At 36.6% G+C, this 27932-nt stretch overlaps 1 protein-coding gene across 1 annotated transcript; it reads left to right on the top strand.

The window, feature by feature from the left end:
• The first annotated feature begins 26 nt into the window (after nucleotides 1-26).
• LOC137966124 (UDP-galactose/UDP-glucose transporter 5B-like) lies at nucleotides 27-17860 on the top strand. The gene is made up of 11 exons (XM_068812637.1): nucleotides 27-398; nucleotides 1165-1278; nucleotides 1390-1482; nucleotides 1588-1653; nucleotides 3622-3720; nucleotides 4652-4731; nucleotides 12302-12414; nucleotides 16293-16381; nucleotides 16594-16680; nucleotides 16989-17057; nucleotides 17161-17860. Exons 1-11 carry the CDS (start codon nucleotides 297-299, stop codon nucleotides 17266-17268), a joined length of 1020 nt encoding a protein of 339 aa, XP_068668738.1. The 5' UTR covers nucleotides 27-296; the 3' UTR covers nucleotides 17269-17860.
• Nucleotides 17861-27932: the final 10072 nt, after the last annotated feature.

Raw genomic sequence — 27932 nt, 5'->3', positions numbered from 1 at the left:
ATGCCTATACTCCCCGCATAAACTGACGCGAGCAGAGGCGTTGCCGATCGCTTCACTGAAGTCCAGCCACGTCCTCTCCGCCTCTCTCTCCAACACTTCACAGCGGCCTCTAGTTTTCGGGTCTTTCAGGACTCTACAACTCGTCTCTTCCGATCCCAATTTTTCGCGGCCCCTCAGAATTGGAGCTCTGTCTCTCTGCTTTTTTATTTTTCTATCCGAGGTTTTCTTATATATCCAGAGGTCGACGGTCTATGGTCAGTGGATTTGTAGGGGAAAGATAGAAGCTTTAATGGGCAATGGCCGAACCTACGGCACCTGTGAAAGAACATAAACCGTACCAATGGGGTATCTCCGTCGGTGGGATCATGAGCACTCTTGTCATATATGGTGTGCTTCAGGTAATGCATTATTTCTCCTTCTCTCTTTTTTCTCTTAGCGTTGTTACTATTATGATCCTTGGTGATGGTTTTGTTGAGGAAGCACGTCACTTGGGTGAACACCATGTGTTTCTTCTTGGATTGCCATCCTTTCGAAGCCTTTAGAAGCCTGACGCTCTGAATTGCCGTCTAGTACCAATATGTGATTGAGGAATTTTGGTAACCCCTATCTGTGGGTTTGTGCTCGTTAGACCAAACCTCCATGAATGTTTCTCTGAGAGCCTCGATGCTTTTAAGAGTTGTTTTTTTTTTCTCATGCTTCAACCGTTGACTTTTAGAATAGATAAACTAAATGCGAAGTTTGTGTATTTCTGTTTACATCTACCGGAGTATGTCTGATTGTTACTAAATGGATTGTCAATACTTTCTGTGGTCCCTTATGGAAGCAACTTCAACAGTCATCCTGCTTCTTCAGATTTGGGCAAACAATATAGTAGGACAGGGTAGAAATTTTCTTAGGCGTTCACATCTTAGCTTTAATGTCCGTTACCAAATCAGCTAAATAGTAGTTGAGTTGAATTGAATTGCCTCTGGTTCCATCAGGATCCAATTGATCCTATCAGTACTGTTCTATCTTCTATTTGATTGTTCTTTCTTCTCCGTGAGAAAGATCTGCCTGGATTGGTCGCCATCTTCTTTTGCCTTTTTTGAATGATCTTAGTAAATTTAAAATAGATCTCCACTGCAATTTTAGTTCATGACTGCTTACAAATTAATATTTTTCCAGGAAAAAATCATGAAGGTTCCCTATGGGGTAAACAAGGAATTCTTTAAATATTCACTATTCATTGTTTGCTGCAACCGTTTCACGACATCAGCAATATCTGCAGGCATATTACTGGTAAAAACAACATATAATGTTTATATTTGTGCTTTCAATTCTTTCATATTGCTTATGGAGTTCATGGAACTCTTTGGCCTGATTAACTTGTGTTTTTTTTTTTTTAATTAGGCAAGTAAGAAAGGTCTGAATCCTGTAGCTCCAGTTTATAAATATTGTATTGTATCAGTATCTAATATACTTACAACCACATGCCAATATGAGGTAAGGACTACCAGTTTATAGTTCCATGTTATGTGTTACCATCTTCATCAGTGATCTGATCACTCTGCTTTCACTACTTGAGCTCATTTCCATTTTTTCTTTCAGGCATTGAAGTATGTCAGTTTCCCAGTACAGACACTTGCAAAATGTACCAAGATGATTCCTGTAATGGTATGTTGCCACATTTTGCATTCCATGGTCATTTATCTGCTCTCTTAATGCTTTTCTCCTTTAGATATGAAAGAGACGCCCAAGGTCAAGTAGAGAAGCCTGATATAACAGCTTTTTCGTCTGGATCAAGAGGAGATCTTTGTTCAAATAAAAGCTGATAACAAGCCTAGAAAATCAAAACAGCTAAGAGTCAATCATTGCGGTATCATCTTTCTGGACATAATCTTGCTGCTAACACCAAAAATTTCATGAATGATGCCTGACCAAGGATAGTTATAATAAGTTAATCTCCAATAGTAAAAAGGTAGTTGATCACCAATCTCTGTTGTTATGATCAACCTCCTCTAGCTCCTTGTGCTTTCGCCTTCAGGCTGTTTATTGAAATTGCCTTTTCCCAAAAAAAAAAAAAAAAAAAAAGAAAAAAAAATCTCCAATAGCAAACCATGAATCACTTAAGCCAAAATTTCTATTAGCCCCATCACAAGCATAAGCTGTGTTAACCCAAGAGTTGAACCTATAATGGCAATCAAGAATAGAACCTTCCATAAGGGAAATTCCTTCAGAAACCTATTATATAGAACAAAACTAAGTAATGATGCTACAGAAGTTATCGGCTCCACCAACCTCTCCTGCACAGGGCAAATTTCTACCAGTCATGGACACTCCAGCTACAAAGATCATAATAACTACACAATCAACCAAAACACTTACACTTCTGCCACCAGATAGACTCAAAACAAGTTGAATAGTGTGTGAACTTTATCTTGAGCTATAATAAACTCTTAAATTTCAGCTCTTCAAACACACTTAAGACTTCACCCATAGGCAGCAAGAATGAACCTGAAAACACACCAGTACTTCACCCACAACTCTTTGCCAAAATAACTAAATATGTAGCCACAAAAACCTGCCAATAATCTTTATTGAAAACAACATACTAATATGACAATGATTATACAATGATTATATTTCCTAAGCAGAAAATTAAAATACCAGTCAAGAGCAGAACCTAAGCTACTTTAATCAACATTTAAGCATCATTCTTTGACTTGAAAAGCTGGATGTGATTTGAAAAATAGAGCTAAATGAATACATCACTAAGGGAACCTTCCCTGTCCTGGTGCAGGTCTTCAGACCACAGGTATACTTCACTTACAGTGCTTAAGCATGAAGCATGAGCATCAAACATCACATAACCTGAAACTAAATCACTTATTAACTCTTAAACCATTCAAAATTCAATGTCGAATCATGATGTTAGCACATACCAAGGGAAGACACAAAGCTAAGATTTTTCTTACTAAGTAGGGAATGTGGTACTCACATGTGACCCAGTATAGAAGCTTACACCATCAACGTAGGGCTGAGGCACAGAGTAGAGAGAATGAGGACCTTTACTGTTGTCTCAGCATAAAAAATTTGATTTCGTACCTCCTAAAAAGGCTCACATGGGTACTAAAAAGGGAGAAGTTTGAAAAATCTCATAAGGAGTGGGTGGCCTGTTCTGGTGCTATGTGGAAAAGTGTAAAGGAGTTACAACTAGATGAGGAGAAGCAAAAGAGGGGAGAGGAAAGGAAGAGAGATCAGTTTCACGAGAATGCGAGGAAAGAATCAGCTTAGAGTTTGAGCTTCCCTTTATCACTTATATAATCCTTCATCAATTTAAATACAAATATCACAAGAATACCCTCTACTTTAGGGTTTCACACTTTCTTACATTGGTAACTACTTTCTATTGGAAACTACTTTATAACTGATATGAAAGAGTGTTTATGTGAGAGGAAAATGTTATTAACTGTGTTTTTCTGTCTGCTTTATCATTCACTAACTAGTGATTTTCCATTATTTTACTGGGAACTGGTGAAATTTATGTTTCTTTTGGTATCTGTTTCTTGTTATGGTTTAAGGCTTTTTCAGTCTGTTTAACCTCCACTTTAAGAAGTTCTCAAATTTCTACTATTCCTGCAGGTATGGTGCACGATAATCATGCAAAAGAAATATAAAAGCCAGGACTACATAGTGGCTGTTCTGGTGACACTGGGAAGTGCACTCTTCATATTATATCCGGTAATAACAATGTGAGATGTTTTATTCTCTCAAACATTGAACTCTTAACTTTCTTATCTTTGTGATATATTCTGTATCTAAGCCCCTGTGAAGTTATGTTAGAGTAAAATACGCTTCCTCCATTTTCCCTTTTCAAAATTGTCTTCAATATACAGAAGCTAGTGTGACAAATACTTGATAAATTAAATGATGCACTGCAACAGAAAAAAGTAAGTAGAAGCTTGAAATAAAACCATTAACATATGGCAAACACCAGGAACGTGTCCAAAGGAATGAAGAAACATCCATTGCATTGGCTAAAAGCAAATTAGATTGGAATGTGGAATGTGATTGCGAAGTTCCTCTAACAACTTCATTTTTTATTGTTGGTTATATCTTTTGTAATATGTTAAGTTTGAGTACCTATTCAATAGATAAATATTTGAAGGTCGTAGCCAATAACCAATAATATGGAGTAAACAGGCAGTGCTAAACATAATAACATCTCTAGTCATTGTTAATTTTGATGGTTAGCAAATTAGAGAATGTTTAGTTTCCTCGTTTCTACTATTTGTCATTACTTGATGCTCTTCACTTTGGATCACCTCTTTACAGAGATGGATCTTCAAATCATTTTTTTAAACTTAAATTTTTTTTTTCAGTTATTTTAGAGTTTTCTAGAAAAAGAATTTTTGAAACAAGTTCTCAAATGAGTGGTTTTTAGCTGCATTGACTTTGTTTAATTAATGGTTTCTTTTTTCTGTTCTCTACCTGTGGGCATGGCTTTCAGTTGTTTTGAAATGTACAAATTTACTTTGCCACTTGAATAATGGACAAGAGTTGTACTGAGATATTGAAGGGATATAAGTATTTAATTTGGTGTATATTTAGCTAAAGCATTAATTCACCATTATCTAATTTATTTTATCTATTTTCTCCTTTTGAATTGTAGCCAGCATCTGATATTAATCCATACAACTCACGGAGGGAAAACACAGTTTGGGGTGTTTTCCTTATGACTGGATATCTTGGGTATGGTTCTTTGCTCTTTCTCTCTCTTTTCATATAGCTATCCGTGTATCAATATGTATTTTACACATAATTGTTCTTAGGATGGGACCCCAGCAAGTTAGCATGGTTTCAATAATCCATAAATGTATATGATAGAAAGGAATCCTCTTGCTAAGTACGAACAATTCTGACATGCATTAATGAAAGCCTGTTAGACAGTAATGCATGGATAATGAAGTTTGAGATGGACTAATGTCAGTTCATAGTGTTAGTATCCATCAGCTAACAACTTAAGTGTTTTGCACATTCTATCTTAAAAAAACATTACCTAGCCTTCCTGAGTTTGATAGCTTTATAGATAAGTCGTGCGGCAGAAGCAGTCAAAGATTACATTGTTGGCTTTATACATGTAGCTTTAATTCTTGAGCTGTTGGTTCTTCATTCTTTTTGAAGAAAGGTACCTAAAGTTGGTTTGAAGCTGATTCTTGTATGTGAGTTATCCACAAGCTCGTCTTGCATATCAATAAGTTAGTAGCCTATTATAAAGTTAGTTCGGTAATTTGATGTAAGCGTTATTACTTAATAAGGCGAAAGTGGGTTAAAGGGAAATTAGAGAGTAAGTTCAAGGGTACTTACCTATGGCTGTTTGGTCTAGTGGTATTCTCTTTACATCAGGTGCGTCAGGTCGCGAGTTCGAATTGTGCCACCCTCTCAAAAAAAAATTTCAAGGGTACTTGATGTGCAATGATGGTGGTGCGTTGTTGCAGTGAGGGAGAATGGAGAAAATAGAGGTAGAAGAAGAAAGGAGGAAGAAAGGAAGAAGAAGAAGAGAGGGGAAGTAGGAAGTCGAGAACAAGGAGGGGAAGAAGATAATAGTTGGGGCGAATTTCCATTTTCATTTAATAATCCTGATTTCTAAGCATCATGTGTTTAAATAGAGACCCAAAACCCTAGGACATTCCCTAATGCAAAATGACCAAAATACCCCTAATGACAAAAATGCCCCTGAACAAATAAAACAATTACTTCTAAGGACAATAAAAGATATAAATAAATAACATAACAACTAATTTGTCCTAAATGCCTCACTTCCCAGCAACAACGTGGTGGGTCTTGTCGTGGTCCGGTGTCTTTGAGTATAGACTCCTGTAATTGGCAATACACGAGGGGTGTCCTCACCAACTTTCCCGGTCTGGGGTAAACTCGACCCTGTTGAGTAGGGCTCCTAATGACTCTCATAGTACTCCAACAAATCAGGATCAACTGCTGTATTGTGTCTCTCGTAATCCATGTGCAATTGGAATCTTGTTGCCATGTCCATCACACTAGGAAATGTTGAACCACGCCACTCCTGGTAAAAACAACTTGTTCATCCAAAATAGCATTAATATGTTCTTTATGTGTTGGTGCTAATGGAATAGGATCCAAAGGGATATTAGGCGAGCAAGGAGGAAGGAGGGGGTGTATCGAGTTATGAGGTGGAGTGAGAAGGTGATAAAAAGGGGGGTCATCAGGAATAGAACGGTGGTCCCTATATGCTATCAAGTCTTCAATGTTAAAAGTTGAGCTAATGCCTGAATCTGATGGCAAATCAACAACATAAGCATTCCGTCCTACCATTTTTTGCACTTTAAAAGGTCTTGCAATTTTTTAGCAGATCCTGGAGGAAATCCCTCAAGCCTAATCTGAACCATGACATAATCACCCACATTAAATTGTTTATCACGTTTATTGACATCTTACTTGCTTGGATTTGTTTATTGACTTCGACATGCAAGTCTTGAACTCTACCTGCAAATGCTGTGGCAAACTTTAAAACCCTAGTATGAGGTGACATATGTATGAGATCCAAAGATTTCCTAGATTGATAACCATGGACAATTTGAAATCGGATCATGCCTATGGACCTATTGACTTAAGTTATTGTAGGCAAATTGGGTTGTTGAGAGAATCAAATCCCAAGTGCGATGGTGATCTCCTATGAGGCAGTGAAGGAGGATCCCGAAGCTCCAATTAACGACTTCAGTTTGACCATCAGTTTGGGAGTGGTAGGTAGTAGAAAATTTCAATTTGGTACCCATCAAGTGCCAAAGAGTTATCCAGAAATAGCTCATAAAGCGGATATCCCTATCCGAAACAATGGTCTGAGGTAGGTCATATAACTTAATGCGTCACATTCTACCTCAAATACCTTAGAGAAGTCAGGTAATCTCATAACGGGTGCCTCTGTCATATGTTTCTTGATTTCTTGAAAAGCACGAGATGTAGCTTTCGACCACAAGAACTCCCCTTCATGCAATCCATGATCAAGGACATGATGGTGTTGAATCTCCTAATAAATCGTCAGTAGAAAGTGGCAAGACCATGGAAATTGCGAACCTTGTGGTGAATAGATGGTTTTGACCACTTGAGGATGACTCTCACCTTCTGGAGATCAGCAGTAAGGCCCGTAGAAGTTACCACAAAACCCAAGAAAACCACTTGATCAGTTAGGAAGGAACATTTTTGGAGATTGACATAAAGCTTCTCTTTCCAGAGTGTGTGGCAAATTTGTGCTGGTATTTGGTCTAGTTATAAATGGGGTATCATCAAAGTAGACCACCAAGAACTTGCCAAGGAATGGTCGAAATACCTATGTTATTATGTACATCTCCTCTTCGGATGCGGACATCTTGGAGCGGCCATTTAGTACTCAGGAAATCGAGGCTGCTACTCTTGGCCTCCCTAAAGACAAAGCCTCTGGTCTTGACGGCTTTAATGGTGAGTTCTATAAAAAATTCTGGGAGGTCAGAAAAAATGATGTTCTTGCTTTTGTTCATAATTTTCATCAAATGGGGATCACTCACAAGGCTGTGGGTGCTTCATTCATTGCCCTCATTCCTAAAAAAGCTAACTCTGCCTTACCTCAAGATTTTCGTCCAATTAATCTCACCACGAGTTTTTACAAAGTCATTGAACGAATTCTAGCCAATCGTCTGAGAGTCCTCCTTCCCAAGATCATTAGCCCTAGTCAAAGTGCCTTTATACGAGGACGAAATATCCTGGATTTTACCATGGCTGCACATGAACTGTTGGATACCTTCAAAAATTCAAAAAAACCCAAATTTATCCTGAAACTCGATTTTGAAAAAGCATTTGATCGTGTAAATTGGAAACTTGTTGATCAGTTGTTTTATAAGATGGGATTTGGGACACGCTGGAAATTTTGGATGAGGAGTTGCATTTCGAATGTTTCATATTCTGTGTTAGTCAATGGTAAACCTTGTGGGTATTTTAATCCAACTAGAGGTATTCGGCAAGGGGACCCCTTGTCTCCGTTTATCTTCACTCTCATTGCTGAACATCTTTCCTCAATGGTCCGTCTTGCCAAAAATTCTGGGTGGCTGAAATCTATATCTGATGACCCATCTCAAGATATTTCCTTGCTGCAATATGCCGATGATACTATTCTCTTTGGGGAAGGTACGTTAGCAGAAATTTCTCATATTAAAGTCTTATTAAATTTATTTGAAATCTCTTCTGGTCAGAAGGTTAGTTGGTCAAAATCATCTATTATTGGCTTTAATATTGATCCTTCTGTGTTAAATTCCATGGCCCAATACTTGGGTTGTAAAATTGCTTCGCCTTCATGTTCTTATCTGGGATTGCCTTTTATCTCCTTCAATACCCTCCAAAAGCTCTTGGTATCCTGTTATTGAGCATTTGGAAGGTCATTTGGCCACTTGGAGAGGAAGATTCTTAACCAAGGCTGGTAAACTGGTTCTCATTAAGTCTTGTATGCATGGAATTCCATCTTATTTCCTTTCACTTTATCGATGTCCTGCCTCTGTTTGCCAAAGAATTAAACAACTCAAAAGAAATTTCCTTTGGGGTGGACCGAATGGGGAAAGGAAATACTCTCTGGTGAAATGGGTTGAGGAATGTAAATCAAAATCCCTTAGTGGGGCTTGGGATCCGGGATACTGTCATTACAAATTCAGCACTGTTACTTTAATGGATCTGGAAGTTTAACTTATTTCCTGAATTAATTTGGAGAAAATTGGTTGCGGCAAAAGCAAATAAATTGTTGGGTTGGTGGACTGAGGGTGGGCGATGTAATAAGTTGTCTCCAATATGGAAAAAAATTGTAAAGTTATTACCTGCTTTCAAATCAGCTGTAAAATGTTACTTGGGCACGGGTTCTGTGACAAGATTCTGGACCGATTGGTGAACTGGTACACAAAGCTTCAACAATAGCCACAACTTGATTTCAAATCTGGCAAGAAGCATTGAAGCTTCTATTCTGATTTGCGAACTGATTCAGGAGGGTAGAACTTAAATCTTCGAAGATCACTCTCAGACTCTTGAGGCCTTGGCAGCTTCTAACCTCCTTACCATGCTGTCTTCGGTAAGTCTAAAAAAATCGACAAATACTCTCATTTGGATGCCCAGTTCGAAAGGTAATTTTTCAATTTCCATTGCTTATGGCTTCCTAAGCTCTTCCAACCTACCACAAATCAATCATCCATCTGCCATTTCCTGGACTCTTCATGCTCCCCCCATGCAATTTTTTTTATCTGGACTGCATGCTATAACAAAGTCTTTATGTCGGACACCTTAATTCGAAGAGGTGCCTATGTCCCAGACCCTCTTTGCCCCTTTTGCCAAACTTCTACGGAAATTATCTCCCACATCCTTATCCATTGCGAATATGCCTTTTTTGTGTGGACCGGCCTTTTAAAAAAAATGGGTCTCCAATTCTGTTCCTCTCATAATTTCCCTTCAACCATTCTCTCAATTACAAATACCAGCCTACCAAAACTCGGAAAAATATTAATATCTTGTTGTGTGGGGCATCTTATATGGGCATTATGGAAAGAAAGGAATAATTGAAAATTCAACCTGAAGTTTACTTCTAGAGAAATATTGGTTGAAAAAATTATTGGTCAAGTTACTTCATGGATTTTATTGCGAAAGGAATTTCGTGATCATCGAGGAGCAAACTTCCGAGAAAACTGGCACATTGTAGTTAAAATGTCCCCTTGTATGTCGAGTTGGTCCCCTCCCCCTATTGGCCATTTTAAGTTGAACTTTGATGGTAGACGTACGGATGTCCGGGCCCTGCAGGTTTTGGTGGTGTTGTTCATGATGAAAATGGAATTCTTCTCTTTTCTTATGCCATGCCAATTGGAAATTCGGATTCTACAACGACTGAATTAACCGGATTATTAAACGGACTTCGGATTTTCAAAAGTCGTGCTTCTGGGCCCCTCCGTATTGAAGGTGACTCAAAAGTTGTTATCAATTAGCGCAAATAAAGAACGTCCTCCGTGGTGGCATTGGGATATGTATTATGATATATGTAATTTAATTTCTTCTTTAAGTTGTAAATGGAATTATATTCCTAGATTTGCTAATCATTTAGCGGATGCCCAACTAAATTAGGCGTCTCTCTTCAACACCTTGTTGTGGAAGGAGGCCCTATTAGCAAGGTACTGTAATCTCTCTTTTCTTTTAATTCAGCTTACACATCTTATTTCAAAAAAAAAAAAAAAGGTTTTTTGAGGTGCCAGACAAATCATTGTTGTTATGTGAAGAAGCTTGATGACTCCTACATTCTACTGCTATATGTTGATGACATGTTGGTAGTAGGTGCTTTCAAATAGGAAATAGATAAGTTGAAAAGGGAGTTGTCCAAAAAGTTTGCAATGAAGGATTTGAGTGCTGCAAAACAAATCCTTGGGATGAGGATTACTAGGGACATTGATGTTTTGAAACTGTAACAAAAAGAATGTGTGAAGAAGGTGCTGAGCAGATTCAACATGAATGATACAAAACCAGTGAGCACTCCTTTGGCTAGTCATTTTAGGCTATCTAAGGAGCAATCACCTTCTACAGAGTAGGAGCGAGCCCACATGGCCAATGTGGCTTATGCTTCTGCTATTGGCAGTCTCATGTATGTCATGGTGTGTACTAGACCTAACATAACTTATGTAGTGGGAGTTGTGAGCAGATATATTAGTAATTCGGGTTAACAACATTGGGAAGCAGTGAAGTGGATTCTCAGGTATTTGAGAGGCATTGCAGACTCGGCCTTATGTTTTAGAAAGTCAGACTTGGGATTACAAGGTTATGTAGATGCTGATATGGTTGGAGACATTGATGGCACGAAGAGTACCACTGGATATGTATACACATTGGATGGTACAGTAGTTAGATGGGTCTCTAAGTTGCGGAAGATAGTTGCTCTTTCCACTACTGAGGCAGAATATGTCGTTGTGACCGTAGCCAGCAAAGAGATGGTATGGTTGCAGTCTTTTTGGGAAGAATTAGGTCTTAAGCATGGGAAGAATGTGTTTTATTGTGGCAGTTAGAGTGCTATTCATTTAGCAAAGAATCCTGTTTATCATGCCAGAACAAAACACATTAGGGTGTGTTATCACTTCATCAAATTGGCTATGGAGGATGGAATCTTAGCACTTGAGAAGATTCAAGGAAGTTATAATCTGGCTGATATGTTGATAAAGACTGTTACGATTGAGAAACTGAAGTTGTGTGCAACTTCAGTTGGACTTCTCTCTCAGGGTTGAGAAGTTGTTACCGCTACAGAGGAGAAATTGATGATGGATAAGTCTCCAAGTGAGAGATGTTAAGTTGTGGAGCCTAATTAATGCTCTACACAGAGTCGGTACGCGGATTGACCTTCGTGGTAAGGTCACCGTGGCTCCCGGGGGTGTGGGGGTGGAGCCCCCGTCAGATCCACGATATATCAATTTCTGTTTCATTAAGGGCAGTTTGGGAATTTTATTCTTTTAAAGCGGTTGCCCTAATTTTCTCTTTATAATTGGGGGGTCACCGCTATTAGGGTTCGATCATAATCCGAGGAGCATCAGTTGCGACTGAGAGAGGTTAGAGAAAAACAACACATGTAAGTGTGTGTGATCTCTCTTATAAACTATTTCATCTTCATAGTGGATTACTGCAGTGGCGGAAAACAGGACGTAGTCTCACCTTGAGGCAAACTTATAAAATCTTGTTGTGTTTTTTCTGTGCTTGCCTGTTTTTCTTCTTCTATGATTATTATTATTGCTCTCGTTAGTTTGGAATTAGGGCGTCTAATTCCTAACAATTGTAACATAATATGATTGACACAGGAAGTAAAGCCTGATGTTTCGGTCTAGACATAAAAAAATTCCTTAAAAAAAGTGCTGTGTATATTATTCATTTATAGACAAATTTGTATGAAGACTTTTAACACAGGTATTTATGTATTGACAATGGGCAACTATGTCTAATAGTTTGATTGTTTATGAAAACAAACTTATGCAAAACCATGGAGAGTAAATTGTAATGTGAGCATGAGAAGACACTAATGTTAAGACAACCTTGTCTAACTTGAGTTGCATGCATGAGATGAATATTTTTGACAACATCTGGAGAAATTTTTTGATCTGATATGCAAAAGGGACACATACACTGTAAGTATACATACTCTTTCAGGCTAGTTTAAGCTCTGGCTTTGTTGGGTCTATGATAATGTCTAATGCTGTTTGTTGGCCAGCTGTTATTCAAGACAAAGTCCTTGAGTCTGCGTTCTCTTTGTTATTTGCAGGTTTGATGGCTTCACAAGCACTTTTCAGGAGAAATTATTTAAGGGTTATGACATGGAAATACACAATCAAATATTTTTTACTTCCTTGTGTTCTTTAATTCTTAGTTTTTCTGGTAATTCTTTTCCCCATTTCCTTTTCTTTTCTTTTTCTCCTAGAAAGAAGATAAAGAAGAATTTTTAATGCGTTGTTGTGACCAAGCTATATACCACAGTCCTATAAAAATTTAAAAGAACAAAACGGACATCCCTTAATCCCTAAGCTTTTTAAATGTAGATTTCAAAGTCGTAAATTCATTGCTCAAATTGACTACATTCCTGAATGATGTAGTACGTGGCTCAATTGTGGAAGAAGAAAGTCATCCAAAACAATTGAAGACGCATAAAATAAGAAAGAAGAAGACTGAAATGCTGCTCTTTCTATTTCTAGAAAGTTACTATTTTAGGAATGTACTTTACTTTGTTTCTTTCTAAGGGAAAATTAATAAGTTTTTACTGTTCTTAGATTCCTAGTTGATTAATAAGTTCTAATTAGGAGAATTTGAGTTAGGAAAGTGTTTGGCAAGTGGTTTCCTTTATTATTAGTCAATTTAGAAAAGTCATAAAGTTAGTAAGTCAATTGTTAATAGTTTTTATCTAAGTTAGTTGCTAAAATTTTCTGTAGAAAGTGTTTTTCAATTTAGTGAATCACGATTCAATTGTAATTTGGAGGTTTAGACCTGGGAAAGTTGTATTTGGGTGATGTTACTTATTTTGGTAAGTCTTTAGATGTTTTAGAGTCTATAAAAAGGTGAATATGCTGTAACTTTCTATAATTTTTGAAATTACAACTTTTTCTTTTTGGTTGTTGGAGCATCATTATTCCTCTTCCTCTTTTTTATTTTGAGTGGATTTTTCTCTTGTGCTAGCTTCTACTAGTTCAACACCTATAAAATTCAAGTTCATTTCCTTGGAACTTGAAAAACCAGAAATTTCCTAGAGTTGAGAAGATAGAGGATGGTTTACCATATTCCAACCTTGTCCATCAAGTTTATTTTTGTAATTGGCAGCATTGTTTTGTATCAAAGCTAGTGTCCAATCAAGGCTAGTTCCAAGACTCTAGATTCTTAATTTTTTTTAGCATGGAGAATATGTCTAGATTAGATTTTGAGGAGTTTACGGCTGACATCATAAGAAAATTCGAACAGCCTATGAAGCAATTATAACAGGTCACTAAAACAAGTATCTTTACTAATTTGGGAGTTGGCAATGTGGGACTTGGAGATCATGAAGAAGGTGAAAATTTCATGGAGACTCCAGCCTATGGATGCGCCTCTATAGTGAGACCTCAAAATTTATACCCAAGGCACCTCTAAGATAATTATCCACCACGATATTATAGCCATTGGGAGAGTGGAATCAAAATTGAGGTTCCTAAATTCAATAGGAGCCTTGATGTTGAAGATTGCCTTGATTGGGTGATTGCTGTTGAGCAAATTTTCCAATCCAAAGACGTCCCACCTGATAAACAAGTTGCTTTGGTAGTTGTACGGTTGAGGTGGCAAGCCACGGATACCAGTGAAGCCAATTTTTTGAGCCTGAGATCACTACATGGCAAAAGATGAAAAGGATAATGGGAAGAGTTTCTACCTTTCAGCAACCATTAAGCATTGTATGAAAGACATCAGAAACTCACACAAGGAACAAAATATGTTTCCAAATACAGTAAAAAGTTCTAGAAATTGCTAGCAAGGAGTTGGTTGGAGTTGTAAGATCAATTGGTTGCTTGATATGTGAGTGGACTGAAACCATCTATCTCTAGGAAATTGTGTATGTTTACCCTTACTTTTGTTTCAGAAGCCTTCACTAAAGCTCAATATGCTGAAGAAGATGAAACTGTTTCTTCTTTTAGAGCACCACATTATCAATCTTCCTTTCAGCCATCTAATACATCAATAACTGCAAGTCCACCTCTTACTACAATTCATCCTTCATTTTTATTTTCAAAGCCCACCTCAGCCACCTCAATTCCAGCTTCTACACCATCCTAAAATAAACTATTAGTGCATGTTTCCACCTCAGTCACCTCAATTCCAGCTTCTACACGATTACATTATTGGTGAATTATTTAAGTGTGGAAGGATAGGTCTTTATGAAACCTAATGTCCACAAGCTAGGCTACAACTCTTAGTTTATGAAGATGGAAGTGCAGAGAGGGTAATTTTATATATTTCAAGGAGATAGTTGAAGATAGAGATCTAATGTCCACAAACTAGGTAACAACTCTTAGTTTATGATGATGGAAGATCAGAGGGTAATATTATATACTACCAAGGATTTAGTAACCAAGATAGAGATTGTTTGAATGAAGAGGAAGAAACTAGTGATGGTGTTACCCTTAGGGCTGAAGACTATGGTCATCAACTATTTGGTGTGTAGGTCTCTTCGTATTTCTAAGAAGGACGAAGAGACTTGGTTACATTATAACATCTTTACCATCACTTGTTCTCGTAGAGGTCAAATTGCCAAATTGATTATTGATTAGTTGTGGCAATATTATCTCTAAGTGTGGTTACCAAGCTCAATTTAAAAAAAAAAAAGGTGTTTAGGGTTTAAGAGTTCCTTTTCAAGTTGACAAGCTTGCATGGTTGAATACATTTAATGAGGTGTCAGTCTCAAAAAGGTGTTTTGTTACTTTAGGTATTGGAGACAAGTAAAAGGACAACATAGTGTGTAATGATGTTTTTAACTTGGATATATGCCATTTTTTACTTGGAAGACTGTCATTATGATAGAGAGGTAATATATAATGGTATGAGGAATACTTAACTCGTCAACAGGGAGAATTTCACTTTATTGCCTATTAAGGGGCCGAAGGATCATGAAAAGTCAAAACCTATTCTATGGCTCTCTCTGACAGACTTTCAGAAGGAAATTAAAGAAGAAAAGATAGGTTTTGGTCTTGTTTCTACCATCCAACACAAGAGCATCAAGCTCAAATAGAGTTGCAGAACAATTATACATTCAATAGACACATCTATCCCCCTATTGGAGCGAGCATGAAGTTAGTTCAGAATCAAGGTCGAGTTCTTCTGAAGAAAGGGTGTATGAAGTGGTATGTGGCTTAATCATGGAAGAAGAAAGTCATAAAAAACAATTGAAGACAAAAAACAAATGCTGTTTCAATTTTTAGGAAAGTACTCTACTTTGGTATTTTTTATATAGGGAAAGTAAGTTTCTACTTTCGTTATTTTCCTAGTTTGATAATAGGTTTCAATTAGGAAAGTTTTATTTAGTAAAGTATGTGGTTACTGGTTTCCTTTATAAGTAATCAATTTAGGGAAGTTATCAAGTTAGTAGGTCAATTATTGGTAGTTTTTATTTAAGTTAGTTGTTGAAATTTTTTCTAGCAAGTGGTTTTTAACTTAGTAAGTAACAATTCAGTCAAATTAGGAGGCTTAATCCTGGGAAAGATCTATTTGGGTGATGTTACATATGTTGACAGGTCTTTAGGTGTTTTAGAGTCTATTAATGGATGAGTATGCTGCAACTTTCAATAAGTTTTGAAATTAATAAAAGTTTTTTTTTTTTGGGTTGCTAGAGCACCATTATTTCTCTTTTCTTTTGTTGAGAATAATTTCTTGTGGATTTTCTCTTGTGCTAGCTACTGTTAGTTACAAAATTACACTCGCAAAATTCAAGTTCATTCCATTGGACTTGAAAACTGGGAATTTCCTAGAGTTGAGAAGATAGAGGTTGTGTTACCCATATTCTAGCATTTTCTGTTAACTTTCTGTAATTTGGCGGCATTAATGAAGCCTCAGCCTTTGTTACAGGAGCACTGAAATTATGTTACTGAATTGTCCAATTTGGAGGCCAACTACTTCTCAAAAAAAAAACTAGGATTGGCAGAATCTTTATTTTTCTATCTTCTTCTGTAGGAAGGTTCTGATATTATCCTTCATCTCTAACCTTAGTTGCTAATACTGATGTTTTTTCTATTGCTTGAACATAGGACTTGTGTTGCAGGGGCAACTACTGTTGGCAGTTGATTTTGTATTGCAGCATCGTGACTGCTTATATGATATTCTATTGCTTTCTTCGGTAAGCTTCTATTTAACTATGAAAGAAATATAATCCAATATTTTTCTGCCTTCTTCTATTTAACTATGAAAGAAATATAATCCAATATTTTTCTGCCTTCCTTGTTGTTTGGCCTAACCATAAGAGCATTCTATACACAGTAAGTTTAATTTTTCTTTATTGAACTACGGGCAAAGATTAACATGGAATTTACTGATCCGCCGCTAATGCAGGTGGCAACAGCCGGCCAGTTCTTCATTTCCTACACTATCCGCACATTTGGCTCCCTTACAAATGCTACTATAATGACAACAAGACAAGTAAGACAATGTTGCATCATTGCTTTTATTTTTCTGAAAAAAAAAAGCAGAAAAAGTCATTTCTTCTGGATATTTACCTATTCGGTAGTTACTATATCTACATTTCTTCTAGGAAAGTACCTGCTATATTTGATGAGGATCTGGCCCTTTGAGTTTATGCTTTATGTTCTATGCCAATGATATGAAACCTACCATGCGCTGTTGTGAACCACCTCTGTCAATCACTGTTTAGAGCAAAATCAGTTCTGCACATATCTTCTTCTAGCTTTTAACTTATTCACTGATTTGCACCATTGATACTGGTGAAGCTGGTGAGCATCATGCTATCGTGCGTGTGGTTCGTGCATCCCCTAAGTGCAGAACAGTGTTTTGGAGCCGTAAGCATATCTTCTTATATCCTATTTGATATAATGAACTTTTTTATCCTTATTTTAGCCGTGAGATCGTGTCTTCTCTGACCAACGTCTAATAAATTGACAGATTGTTGTCTTTGGTGCTCTCTACTGGAGAAGTTTTCAGAGGAGAAATCCCACCCCACCAGACCAAGTAGATGGTGGAGATCCAAAACAATCAAATGGAATTCCCTGATGCACTGATGCATTGGTTAACATCAGATAGAAAACGCGGGTGAAGTGTATCATCTACTGAGTTTAGCTATTTCATCTGCTTGCCTTTGCCAAGTCTCCAAGGTAGATATGGATAGAGGAGAGCAGTTTTGTAATATGGGAGATGCACAAGAACAACTGCATCTGAACCAGAGATGTAAAAGAAAGTTTTGCCCTCAATAGGTTGCTAGAAGACTAGTGTGAAAAAGTTTTCTGTTTTAGTACGAAACCTGGGTGATTTTTTTGTTCCCTTTGTGTTTGTGTGACTTAGTATATAGAAACTTTGCATTTGTTTTACAAAATTCAGACTGGACTGGCCGGTTGAAACAGGTTCAATCGAACTCAGTTCTTTATTTGCATAAGATATAACAAATTTTTATTGTTAAAACCCGGTTGATCAGGTTGGCTTAGCCTATTCAACTGGGGAAGTGGTCAATCTAGTCTGGTTAGCAAGGGTGCATTACAAAAAGAGGGGAGGGTTGTTTTATTTCAACACCGGCACTCTCCCATTGTTGGCACTTGAAAAATGGAAATTTAAGATTGTTTTACAGGTCCAGCGGAGAGTTATGAGTGGTTGGAAGAAGAGCTTGGAGAGAGAAGAAAAGAAAAAATTAGGGTAAGAGTCTCATGTTCATGTAGAAGAGATTAGTTCACTCCCACTTCAAAATGTCTTCATTTTCTTCCTTAGATTATCAGGACTTTTTTAAAATACCAAGATTGTTTCCCACGTACATAATAACACAGGCTGTGTTTGGAAGAAAGAAAAGAGAAAAGAAAAAAAAAGATGTCCATGAAAAATGAGAGAAAATAGAAGAGAAATATAATTTCTCTTATTTGGATACATATAAAAAATGAAAAAGAAAAGAAAATTAGTAAATTTTAAAATTTTTATGATTAAAATTTTCTCTTAGGTTTTTATTTCTATTATTTCTTCCAAAATTCTATCATTTTGTGAGAGAAAATTTATTAACTAAGAGTGATTTTTTCTTTTATTTTCTTCTCTCTCGATGATTCTCTATTGCCAAACTACAGAAAATAACTTTATCGCTTTGTTTCTTTTCTTTTGTGTGGGTTCCAAACATGCCCTAAATACACGTATAAAAGATAGCCCAACTCACAAACATATATCCATGTAAGCTCGCTTTCTCACAACGCTAGAATAGGCGAAAAGTTTGGCTACTATGTCTCACTTTGATGATAAGCCTCCTCTGAATGTCTCTAATATGAAACATGTTATCTTGTGAAAGATATGAAAATTTGGTATCAATTGTCCAATCAGATCAATTGTTTGATAGACAACAATTTTTTATCGATTAGCCTACCAAAAAAATTGTTGAACTCTTGTAACCCAGCTTTTTTTTTGTGCTTGGCTGGAATGGGTTTTTATTTTGGTAGTCATATCCCCACCCTCTCAACCCACTCCAGTCTCTCAAGTCTCTCAAACCCCATCTCTCTCTCTCTCTCTCTCTCTTTCTTTATATATATATATATACATTACTTCCAATTATAAATACACGGTTGCAGTTGCTGATGTTATTACTGATTCTGATTTGTGGCATTATAGGCTTGGTCACATGAGTGGAAAGAGAATGAAAGTGCTCCAGTTCAAAGGAAAGCTACCAGGGTTAAAAACTGTAAATAACAATTTGTGTGAAGGTTGTATTTTTGGCAAGTAGAAAAGGTTTAATTTTTCTAAGGCTGAAAAGGAGCAAAAGACAACAAATTAGAGTTAGTTCACACAGATGTGTGGGGGCCTTCAAATGTTTTCTCACCCCTAGCTTGATGGGGAGTGTTGGAAGATGGGCTCAAACCCACACGACCAAGGAAGACCCACATATCTAAGAAGATTATAAGATGGGCTCAAACCCACACAACCAAGGAAAGCCCACATATCTAAGAGGATTATAAGATGGGTCACACGACCAAGGAAGGCCCATATATCTAAAAGTAATGTAAGATGGGTCCAAGCCCATAAGAAGTAGGACCCACCATGATTACCACGAGCTGACATCCTTATGACATAAGTTGGAAGATCAAGTGGGACTTACAAAGATAACCACAAGCTGGTTAGAAGATCAAGTGGGACCCACAAAAATAGCCACGGGCTGGCATATTTATCTTATGGTCACGTCCTCACAGAAGATTTCTAGCTTGAGTTATGTTGTCTTCTATTTATATTGAGTTATTTAATTATGATACGACTTATCTTTAAGTGTTAGAGTTTGGGTGTAATTGGAACAAATGTAGTTTTATTGTAATTGGACTCTACTACCTTCCTCTTTTATAAATAGAGGTTCATGTACTCTGATTAAATAAGTCAATGAAGTATTTCTCTTTTCCATAAATTCAACAAGAAGAAAATATTTTGGGGCCACCTTGGCTTTCTTCATCATGAGAATAGCCAATGCTGATAAAAATCAGCAATTGAGATAATGTCTCATCCAAAGACACGTAATAGCAATAGCTAAAATGGGCCTGGGCCCAATAACACGTACCAAATAATAAAAATCATTTTAAAAGGACCCATGAAATAATCCGATGCAAGTCTGTGCACCAAATAATATGCTAACCAAGGAATAAACTACCAATACTATAATAATCAAGGTGGAGACAAGGAACCGAGTCAAGCGAAGTCAAATAGTAGACCAATATAGTTGGGTCATAGAACTTGAGACCAGACAAGTATATTGAGGTAAAAAAAAACAAGTGAGCAGAGTCAAGTTGACCCGAACCCGAGTCGATCCGGACCGGGTTGAGCCGAGTTAACTTGGCAGAACATAGGCTAAGCTCAGGTCGGCAGTGTCTTTAGGTTAACTTAGCCCGGTCCAGGTTGGGTCAAAATAGGCGCGGCCTATTGGTAGATTAAACCATAAACCTAAGTTAGGAATAGGTGTGGCATCGAGCCAAGCCAAGGTCTAGCTTCAACATACATTTAAATTTTTCAAAAAATACATGTTAAATAAATTGTATATAAAATTATACATACATTTTACATAAAATTGGGAATGACCTCTACTTAAAATTGGGCATAAGGATGCATCGAATCCAACTGAGTCCGAACCTTGTTCAAGCCGAGCTTGATTTAAATATTTTGAACTCGAGCTCGAGCCGACCCTAGCCTCGAACATAAAATTGTAATCGAACTCAAGCCTAATAATTTTAACTGAGTTCGAGCTTGAGTTCTACCTGAGTTCGAGCTTAACCTACATTTAATACTCTATATAAAAAATATGTCAAATAAATTATATATAAAATTATACATACATTTTAAAAAAAGAATGATAGGGGAGGTTCTGGATTGAATTTCAATAATGGATTAAAATGCACCAATATTAATCTTTTTTACTCCAAATGTTGTTTAGCTTGTTTTGTAATTTTTGAATCTGGCCATAAATTTACTATGGCCTCCTTAGTGCCTCTGGTTGAAACTTATATTCTAGGAAAAACTAGAAATGTTTTTCTTACAATACATATTTCCAAAAAAACTTTAAATAAAATCCTATTACTATTAGTGACTTATTAGAAAATTAGGAAAGTTAAATGGACCTCTTATTGCCTCTTTTAGGGAAATAATAAAAATTAATAATCAATCTACTATATTACTATATTTATCAATAAATTTTTATTCAAATAAAATGTCAAACACAAAATTGCTATGAAAATTGCCTCATGCGAAAAGTATTACAGCATCAACTGTCAAATACTTATTCAAAAATTTTTTATACGGTTTTCTTACCCATCTTGGCTGGAAGATCTTACCTAGAAATTTATATGATTTTTTAATAAGAATTTTCAATTAAAAAAATGTTTACATATAACATGAGACACTAATAGGCCCTAGAAACTTATTTTTACTAAAATGTATTTTCAATTTCTTCAAGAGCTATGAGGAAGGAGAGTTTAAGGATTTTTTTTTAACTTCGTGATCTCGTTAGGTGCAAAATCATCTTCGCGCGCGGGTGGGGGGTATGATCTTATTACGTGAAAAATCATCTTCACGGGAGGGGGGTTGGGGAGAAATTATTATCCCCTAAAATTAGGTATTTTGCCGAGACGACGTGAAGGAAGGAGGTTACGGTGCCGGTTTTGTCGAGGATGACGGCTGCAACGAAAGCTGCGGTGATGGAAACAGAGGCGAAGGTGAGGGGAGGAAGAAATCAAACAGCCGGCGACAGAGGTGGTCAGTGAGCAGCTGTCAACGGTGACATAGGCGGCGACCACAACGGACGGGAGGGACTCGGCGGTGACGAGGGGAGAAATTATTTATCCCCTGAACTTAGGTATTCCGCCGAGATGAGGAGGAGGAAGGGGGTGACGGTGACGGTTTTGTCGGGGATTATGGCTGTGATGGAGGCGACGGGGGGCGGAAACAGAGGCGAAGGCGAGGGGAGGAAGAAATCGAACGGCCGGAGACAGAGGCGGACGATGACAACAATGGACGGGAGGAAGAATTCCCCCCACCCCGATCTCGCTCTCGCTCCAGCTCCCGCTCCCGCTCCCGACTCAGATCGTTAACGATCCGGCTCACGAGTTGTCGAGCCAAACCTAAATTCGGTCAATCTCGGCTCATTAATTTAAACAAGCCAATTCTGGATCTCGAGCTCGGCTCGAGCTCAAGAGATACCGAATCGAAATGAGCGGCACCGAGCCAGCTCGAGCTGCTCGCGAAATTTAATCAATCTACCGTATCTTCCTCACGGTGTCGAACAACTCGGCAAATGAACTTCTTTCGCCCCCCTCGTTGAAAGATTGTAATGGACTCGGTACGCTGGTTCACTAGTTCGAATCAGCACCTCTCTTCTCGGCGGAGGAAATAATCCATCGAGCAAAAACAGAAAATAGACTCACAGAGTCGTCTTCTCCGACAATGGCGCTGATAGTCTCCGAAAAGCATGGGACAACAACGAGAGGTCTCGGATGGCGATAAGAGGAATTTTCGAAAAATCTGTGGTGGAGATATCTTCCAGTAATGATGTGAGCCAAAGAAGGAAATTTCGAATTCAGTAGAGCCGTCGTCCTCATGAAGCGGCAACCAAGCTAGCGATGAAGGTGAACCAGAAACTTTCCGAAAAGAGATAAATCCTAAGAAAGCCTTCCAAATAGAGGAAGATAAATCCTGCAAAGAAATCTTGAAAAAAGAAATGGAAACTTTCCAAACAGGAAATTTCTGAAATATGATTATTTCTCTAGCCGGCATGCTCTGTTCAGCATTGCTATTTTCGGAAGATGCCAGTGGGATACAAGCTAATCAGTACAACTAGATAAGCATAAAAGTAGATAATTTTTCACTGATTTAGAGCAACCGTTCGGCTAGGAAATTAGTAATGAGGAAGATTACGGGAACTGCAACAGAGATACCGGCTCGGTAAGTCCAGAAATAAACCATCGGTAGAGAGGTTTGATTGTCGATGAACCAGAAATCATGTGCTGGCTTGAATGTAATCACAGTCCAAAGTATGATAGCAGAGGCAATACCCGCAGTAATGGAATGGCAAGATGAGCGGGCTTAAAGGGAGAACGAAGACGACCAATAAAATAAAAAAATGAATTCCAACGAAAAACTATAAAAAAAAGAACCATTAATATGAGAAAGAAAACAAATGGGACTTTGGAATCTTGAAAACTATACCTGTGAGTCCTAAAAATCAATGCTCTGATACCATGTTGATTTTCAGGACTCCATGGATTTAGTTTAAGAGAAAGAAAACAAAGAGGGAGACCCATTGGGAGAAAACAAGAGGAAGAAGAGGTTATGGACTTGATGTCTTGACCCTTCCCCTAAATTTCAATTTATAGATTAATGATCCCAAAATATTATAATAATGCCCTTGAAATTATAACCTAATTACATCAATGCCATATCTATGAGATGACTCTTTATTTACTATCATATCATCATTGTATAGGCCTGTGGGCCTTCTCCTTGGTTTATGGGGTCTTGAGCCCATCTTCCACATCTATGGGATGTATGAGACTTTCTTGGTCTTATGGGCTTGAGCCTATCTTCCACTTACATGGATTTGTGGGCCTTCCTTGGTGGTGTGGGCTTTGGACCATCTTCTAACAAAATCTGATGCCTTTGATACCTTCAAGAGATGGAGAGCAATGGTTATATATATATAGATATATCCAATACGAAAAACCATTTGGTACGATTGGACGGCTGAGATAGCCGCTTGATCGGACGACTAAGATAACCGTTTTGCATGTTTTACACCAAATGACTTTTTGTATTGGATCAGTTCGCTATATATCTATCTATCTATTAAACTTGATTACCTCTCGTTTTTCTCCTTTTTCCCATCGAGCTCACCTTGGAACATTTATTAGTCTATTTTTCTTCGCTGAAAATGGGCAACCTTTGGTGTAGGGAAGGAGAAGATTTGCCTCATCTCCCATTGCCTTCCCTCAAATCGGTAAGATCCCTTATTTTATTCTTCTTCATAGTCATTTTTTCTCTTCATTTTTCATTTCTTCGTCTTCTTTCAATTGGATGCCTCCCCCTTTAATAGTTGTGCCAAAAACTAAGTCCTCTTCCTTCCTTTTTTGTTCTACCTCTCTTATTGCCATGTCTTCTCTTATTCTTTGATTTTAAGCCCTCTTGTTTCTCTCATTATTTTAAAATTTCAATTGGTGGCTATTGGTGGCTATTAGTGATGCCTTACCAAGGCTAAATACAACTAACTCTTAATTCTATATAATTTATGAAGAAGGTGATACATTCAGAAGAGGAATTGATTTGTTTTTGTGCATTATGATTTTTGTATTGATTAATTGATTTTTTAAAATAGTTCATGCACATTCTTGTCTCTCACATCATATTTTTTCTTGTTGCCACTCTTCTTTCTCATCATTTTCTTCTTGAATTCTATCATTTGCTTCTCTTATCCTCATCTTTATGACTACAACATTTATTAGCCTCTTTCTTATTTTTCCTATGAAACTGTTTTGGTAACTTCATTTATTCTTCTGCTTCTACTAGCTTTAAGTGAGACAGGTGTTTCAAAGTTTTAGCTTCACTTCATTTCTTCATTTATCCTGCTTACCCAAGTTTTGTATCAATTGACATTGTTTAAATTTGTCATAGACACAAGACAACATAATATCCATGATAAAATAAAAAAACACAACTCAAGAAGCCACATGATGACACAAATGTAATATTGGATTTCAAAATAAAAGTAAAAAAAATATTTTTTACATCCAAAGAGTCTTATCATAAGAAACAAGAAGTGTCGAACAAAATTACACAAAATAATGAACCTAACATACTCATAGAAGTGAGACTATCTTAGAGTTGTCTCTCAATCTAGTTCCTCCTCTTGTTTCCAGTTGGAGTTACTTCTGCTACTCTTCCGTATGAAGAAGGATCATCATCCTCTATCTCTATGACTTTTTGGACTCGTCATTTGTTTCAACACTTAGGAACCTACATCTTCACTAGAAAGATTCAATTTCTGATTTTTCTTCTTCATCCTTAATTTCCTCATTGTTCCACTGCTCTCTTGATTGAAAATTTTAGTTATGGCTTCATATATATTCCACTTTCAGCTTTATTAGCTCACTCATTCTTCTAGCCTTTTCATTCTATTATTTGACTCACATACATCTTTTGCTATAGCATATAGTCCTTACGGAGATCTTTGGCTTACTCTTTTCCTTTTCAATTTCTTTATCTTTGTTCAAATTTAATCATCTCTATATGGTGACCTTGCAAGACATGTATTAGAATCCATCCATGAATTAGGCCATTGCCCTCCCTAATTCTACTTTGACAAATGACATCTACAATGTATACCGTAAATTCACTTGTTCTTTCCTTCTTAAATTGTACACCATCATTTGATTGTTGAAGGTGAGTGTACTATCTATCGTAGGAGTTTATTATCTAGATGGTTCTTAAGGTTGGGTCTTGAGTATTTTCGGTCCACATGTTTACCTAGAAGGCTTTCACTAAATCTACACACATATTTATTCTTCTAAGAATTTAAAGCCAACCATACTAAACTATGCCTCTAACATTTGGCAAAAAAGGGTGTAGTGAGTTCATTTTCCTAATCAATCAATTCTTGATTAGATGTGTAGCCAGGGGAGATGACTATTTCCCAAATCTTGCTTCAAGTTAGATAATCAACTTGAGATCATGTATTAAAATAATTGAACAACCATTTCAAAATCTAGCATATATCATTTTGAACTATATGATGAGATTCTCAAGACTTGATTTAGGTACTAGAAATTCAATTTAACTTTGGCTACTTTACATTTCAAACTTAAAAAGAACCAAATGTACATTCAATCACACCAAATAGTTTTCCAAATAATATTTATCCATGTGTATTAAAATCATATTTGTCTTTATTATTTTGATGATAACAAAATAGGTAGCTTGAAATTTTGCTATTAACGCTATTATCAGTGTAAGTTACACATGCCTTCCAACATAAATATTATGAGGTCTACATAAAAAACTCAAGAACAAAAGAACGATCAATCAAGTTAAAAAATTAAGACTTGAAGTAAAAACTCATTGAAGATTGTTGCTGTAAAGAAAAACTTACATGAAGTGGAAGTTTAAAGACTTGAATACTTGAAAACCTAGAGTCAACATCAAATAAAAAATCTTAACTCTAGCTATGTAACTCCACATGAAACTCCAATATGATGTTTTTCTCTTATTCCGATTTATGAATTCAAGAAAAAACATTAGGATATACAATATTTTATAAAACCATGCCTTTAAGATGCATATAAATATTTTAGAAACTTTAAATCCCTTGAAAATTGCCTAAATCATGGACTTAATACACTTAAACATAGCTTGATTGATCAAACTATATAAAGCATGATGGATCAACCAAAATTCTGCCAGACCAACACATAAAGCATGACCAATCAATCATAGTAGATTGGACAAACAACCTATAGCATTGATCAATCAGCCCTTAAGCATGATCGATCATAATGTTAGTAACCTAGTTGTTGGGGTCCGACTAATCGATCAATCCTTTGTACAAGTTTTTGAAAATGGTCAAGTAATGACTATTTTTGGCTAGGAAACTTATATGTGAACTCCCAAACTAGTAGAGGAGTATGGATTGAACTTCTAGCGGAATACTAAACTTCTGAAAAAATATTTTATACTTTAAGTTCTAATTTTACTCTTTTGTACAAGAAGAATTATAAAAATTACATATTTTTCAAATTTTCTACATATTTCTCAGTATTTTCCTAGTCCATCAAGCTCTAAAAATTTCAATATACGTGCTTAATGATTTGGAAGCTTGGATCTCACTAGGAGAAGACTATCTCTCAAAAAGAAAGTTGTAAGTTTCATTTTTCTCTTTCAATAATTTTAATTTATTTGTTAGAGGTTCTCTAGTATAGAACTATTGGCATTCTAGAGCCTTGGATATAGAAGGAGTCACCACTAGAGTTGGAATCTAGTTTGTTATGAATCTTTTGATGAAAGATTAAAGTAGTGTAATTGGGTATTGCAATAGACTTACAGAAAGCCAAAATCTCTTTTTATTTTTGTTACTATAGCAAGATAGTGAAAGTTTTCTCGAGTCAAGGTTCTCAGGCAATGATTACCACTAGGGAACATTAATAACAAAAAATATTTCTCTCTTTGTGGTGTGCGAGTGCCTTTTATTTTGCAATCTATTTGTTTTTTATTGCTCCAAAAGCGTTTAAAAATTTATTTTGTATCTCAATTCAGCACCCCTAGGCCCACAATTGGTATTGCAATAGGCCTTAACGATTTGAAATTCAAAATTAACTTGATTTCATTCAATTGATTTCTATTGTATCTCAGGAAGAATTTATGTTCCAAGAGGGTCATGATCCCTATTCTGTGTCCTTGCTTGTTGTATTCTTGCAATCAATTGGATTAGAATGATGAGAAACAATCTTTAATGAACCCTTAATTATATTTTAAAATATCAAATAAAATATTATTCTTAAACAAACGATTAGAATAATTGATTTTCAGGATCCATAGCCTTAAGATCCTTGGTAATGAAGAAGAGAAGGATGAAGAAGAAGATGGGAGAAGAGAAAGAAGAAGAGGAGAGAGAGAGAAAACAGAAGGAAGATTAGAGTTATGGATTTGCCCTAACGCTCCCCATTAAACTTTATTTATAGATGTCAAAAGTACCATTCTTACAAGAATATCCTTCATCCTAGTAGGAGTGAATAGTAGACAAAGATCATATGATAATTACATCAATGACACCCCAACTCATTCATATTTTCTAACACTCCCATTCAAGCTAGGAGGTAATGGTAATAACCCCAACTTGAAACAAATAAAATAGATGTAGTAATGTTCTCATCTATCAAGGTGTCCTAACCCTTTAAGCTGGGAGATAATGGCAATGACCCCAACTTGAAACAAATAAAATAGATGTAGTAATGATCTCATCTATCAAGGTGTCCCAAGGATAAATACGAAACCGGATACAAACTCTCAAAAAGTAAAAAATGGGTGACAAAACATCAATCAAAACCAACCTCAAAGGATTTCGAACAATAGTGATAATAATCACTAAAGTGAGTAATGTCTGTATTCATAAGACGACGATAAAAAATCCAAGGGTACCAAATAAAAAGTCACACTAGACTTAAAAACACCCATACATAAAA

Source organism: Aristolochia californica, unplaced genomic scaffold (assembly GCF_029961685.1).
Source record: "Aristolochia californica isolate CCGP_79_NKW_82.1479 unplaced genomic scaffold, dmAriCali1.0.hap1 SCAF_5, whole genome shotgun sequence".
Lineage (NCBI taxonomy): Eukaryota > Viridiplantae > Streptophyta > Magnoliopsida > Piperales > Aristolochiaceae > Aristolochia > Aristolochia californica.
Note: the sequence above shows the minus strand (reverse complement) of the source record. Positions and strands in the feature narration are given on the sequence as shown.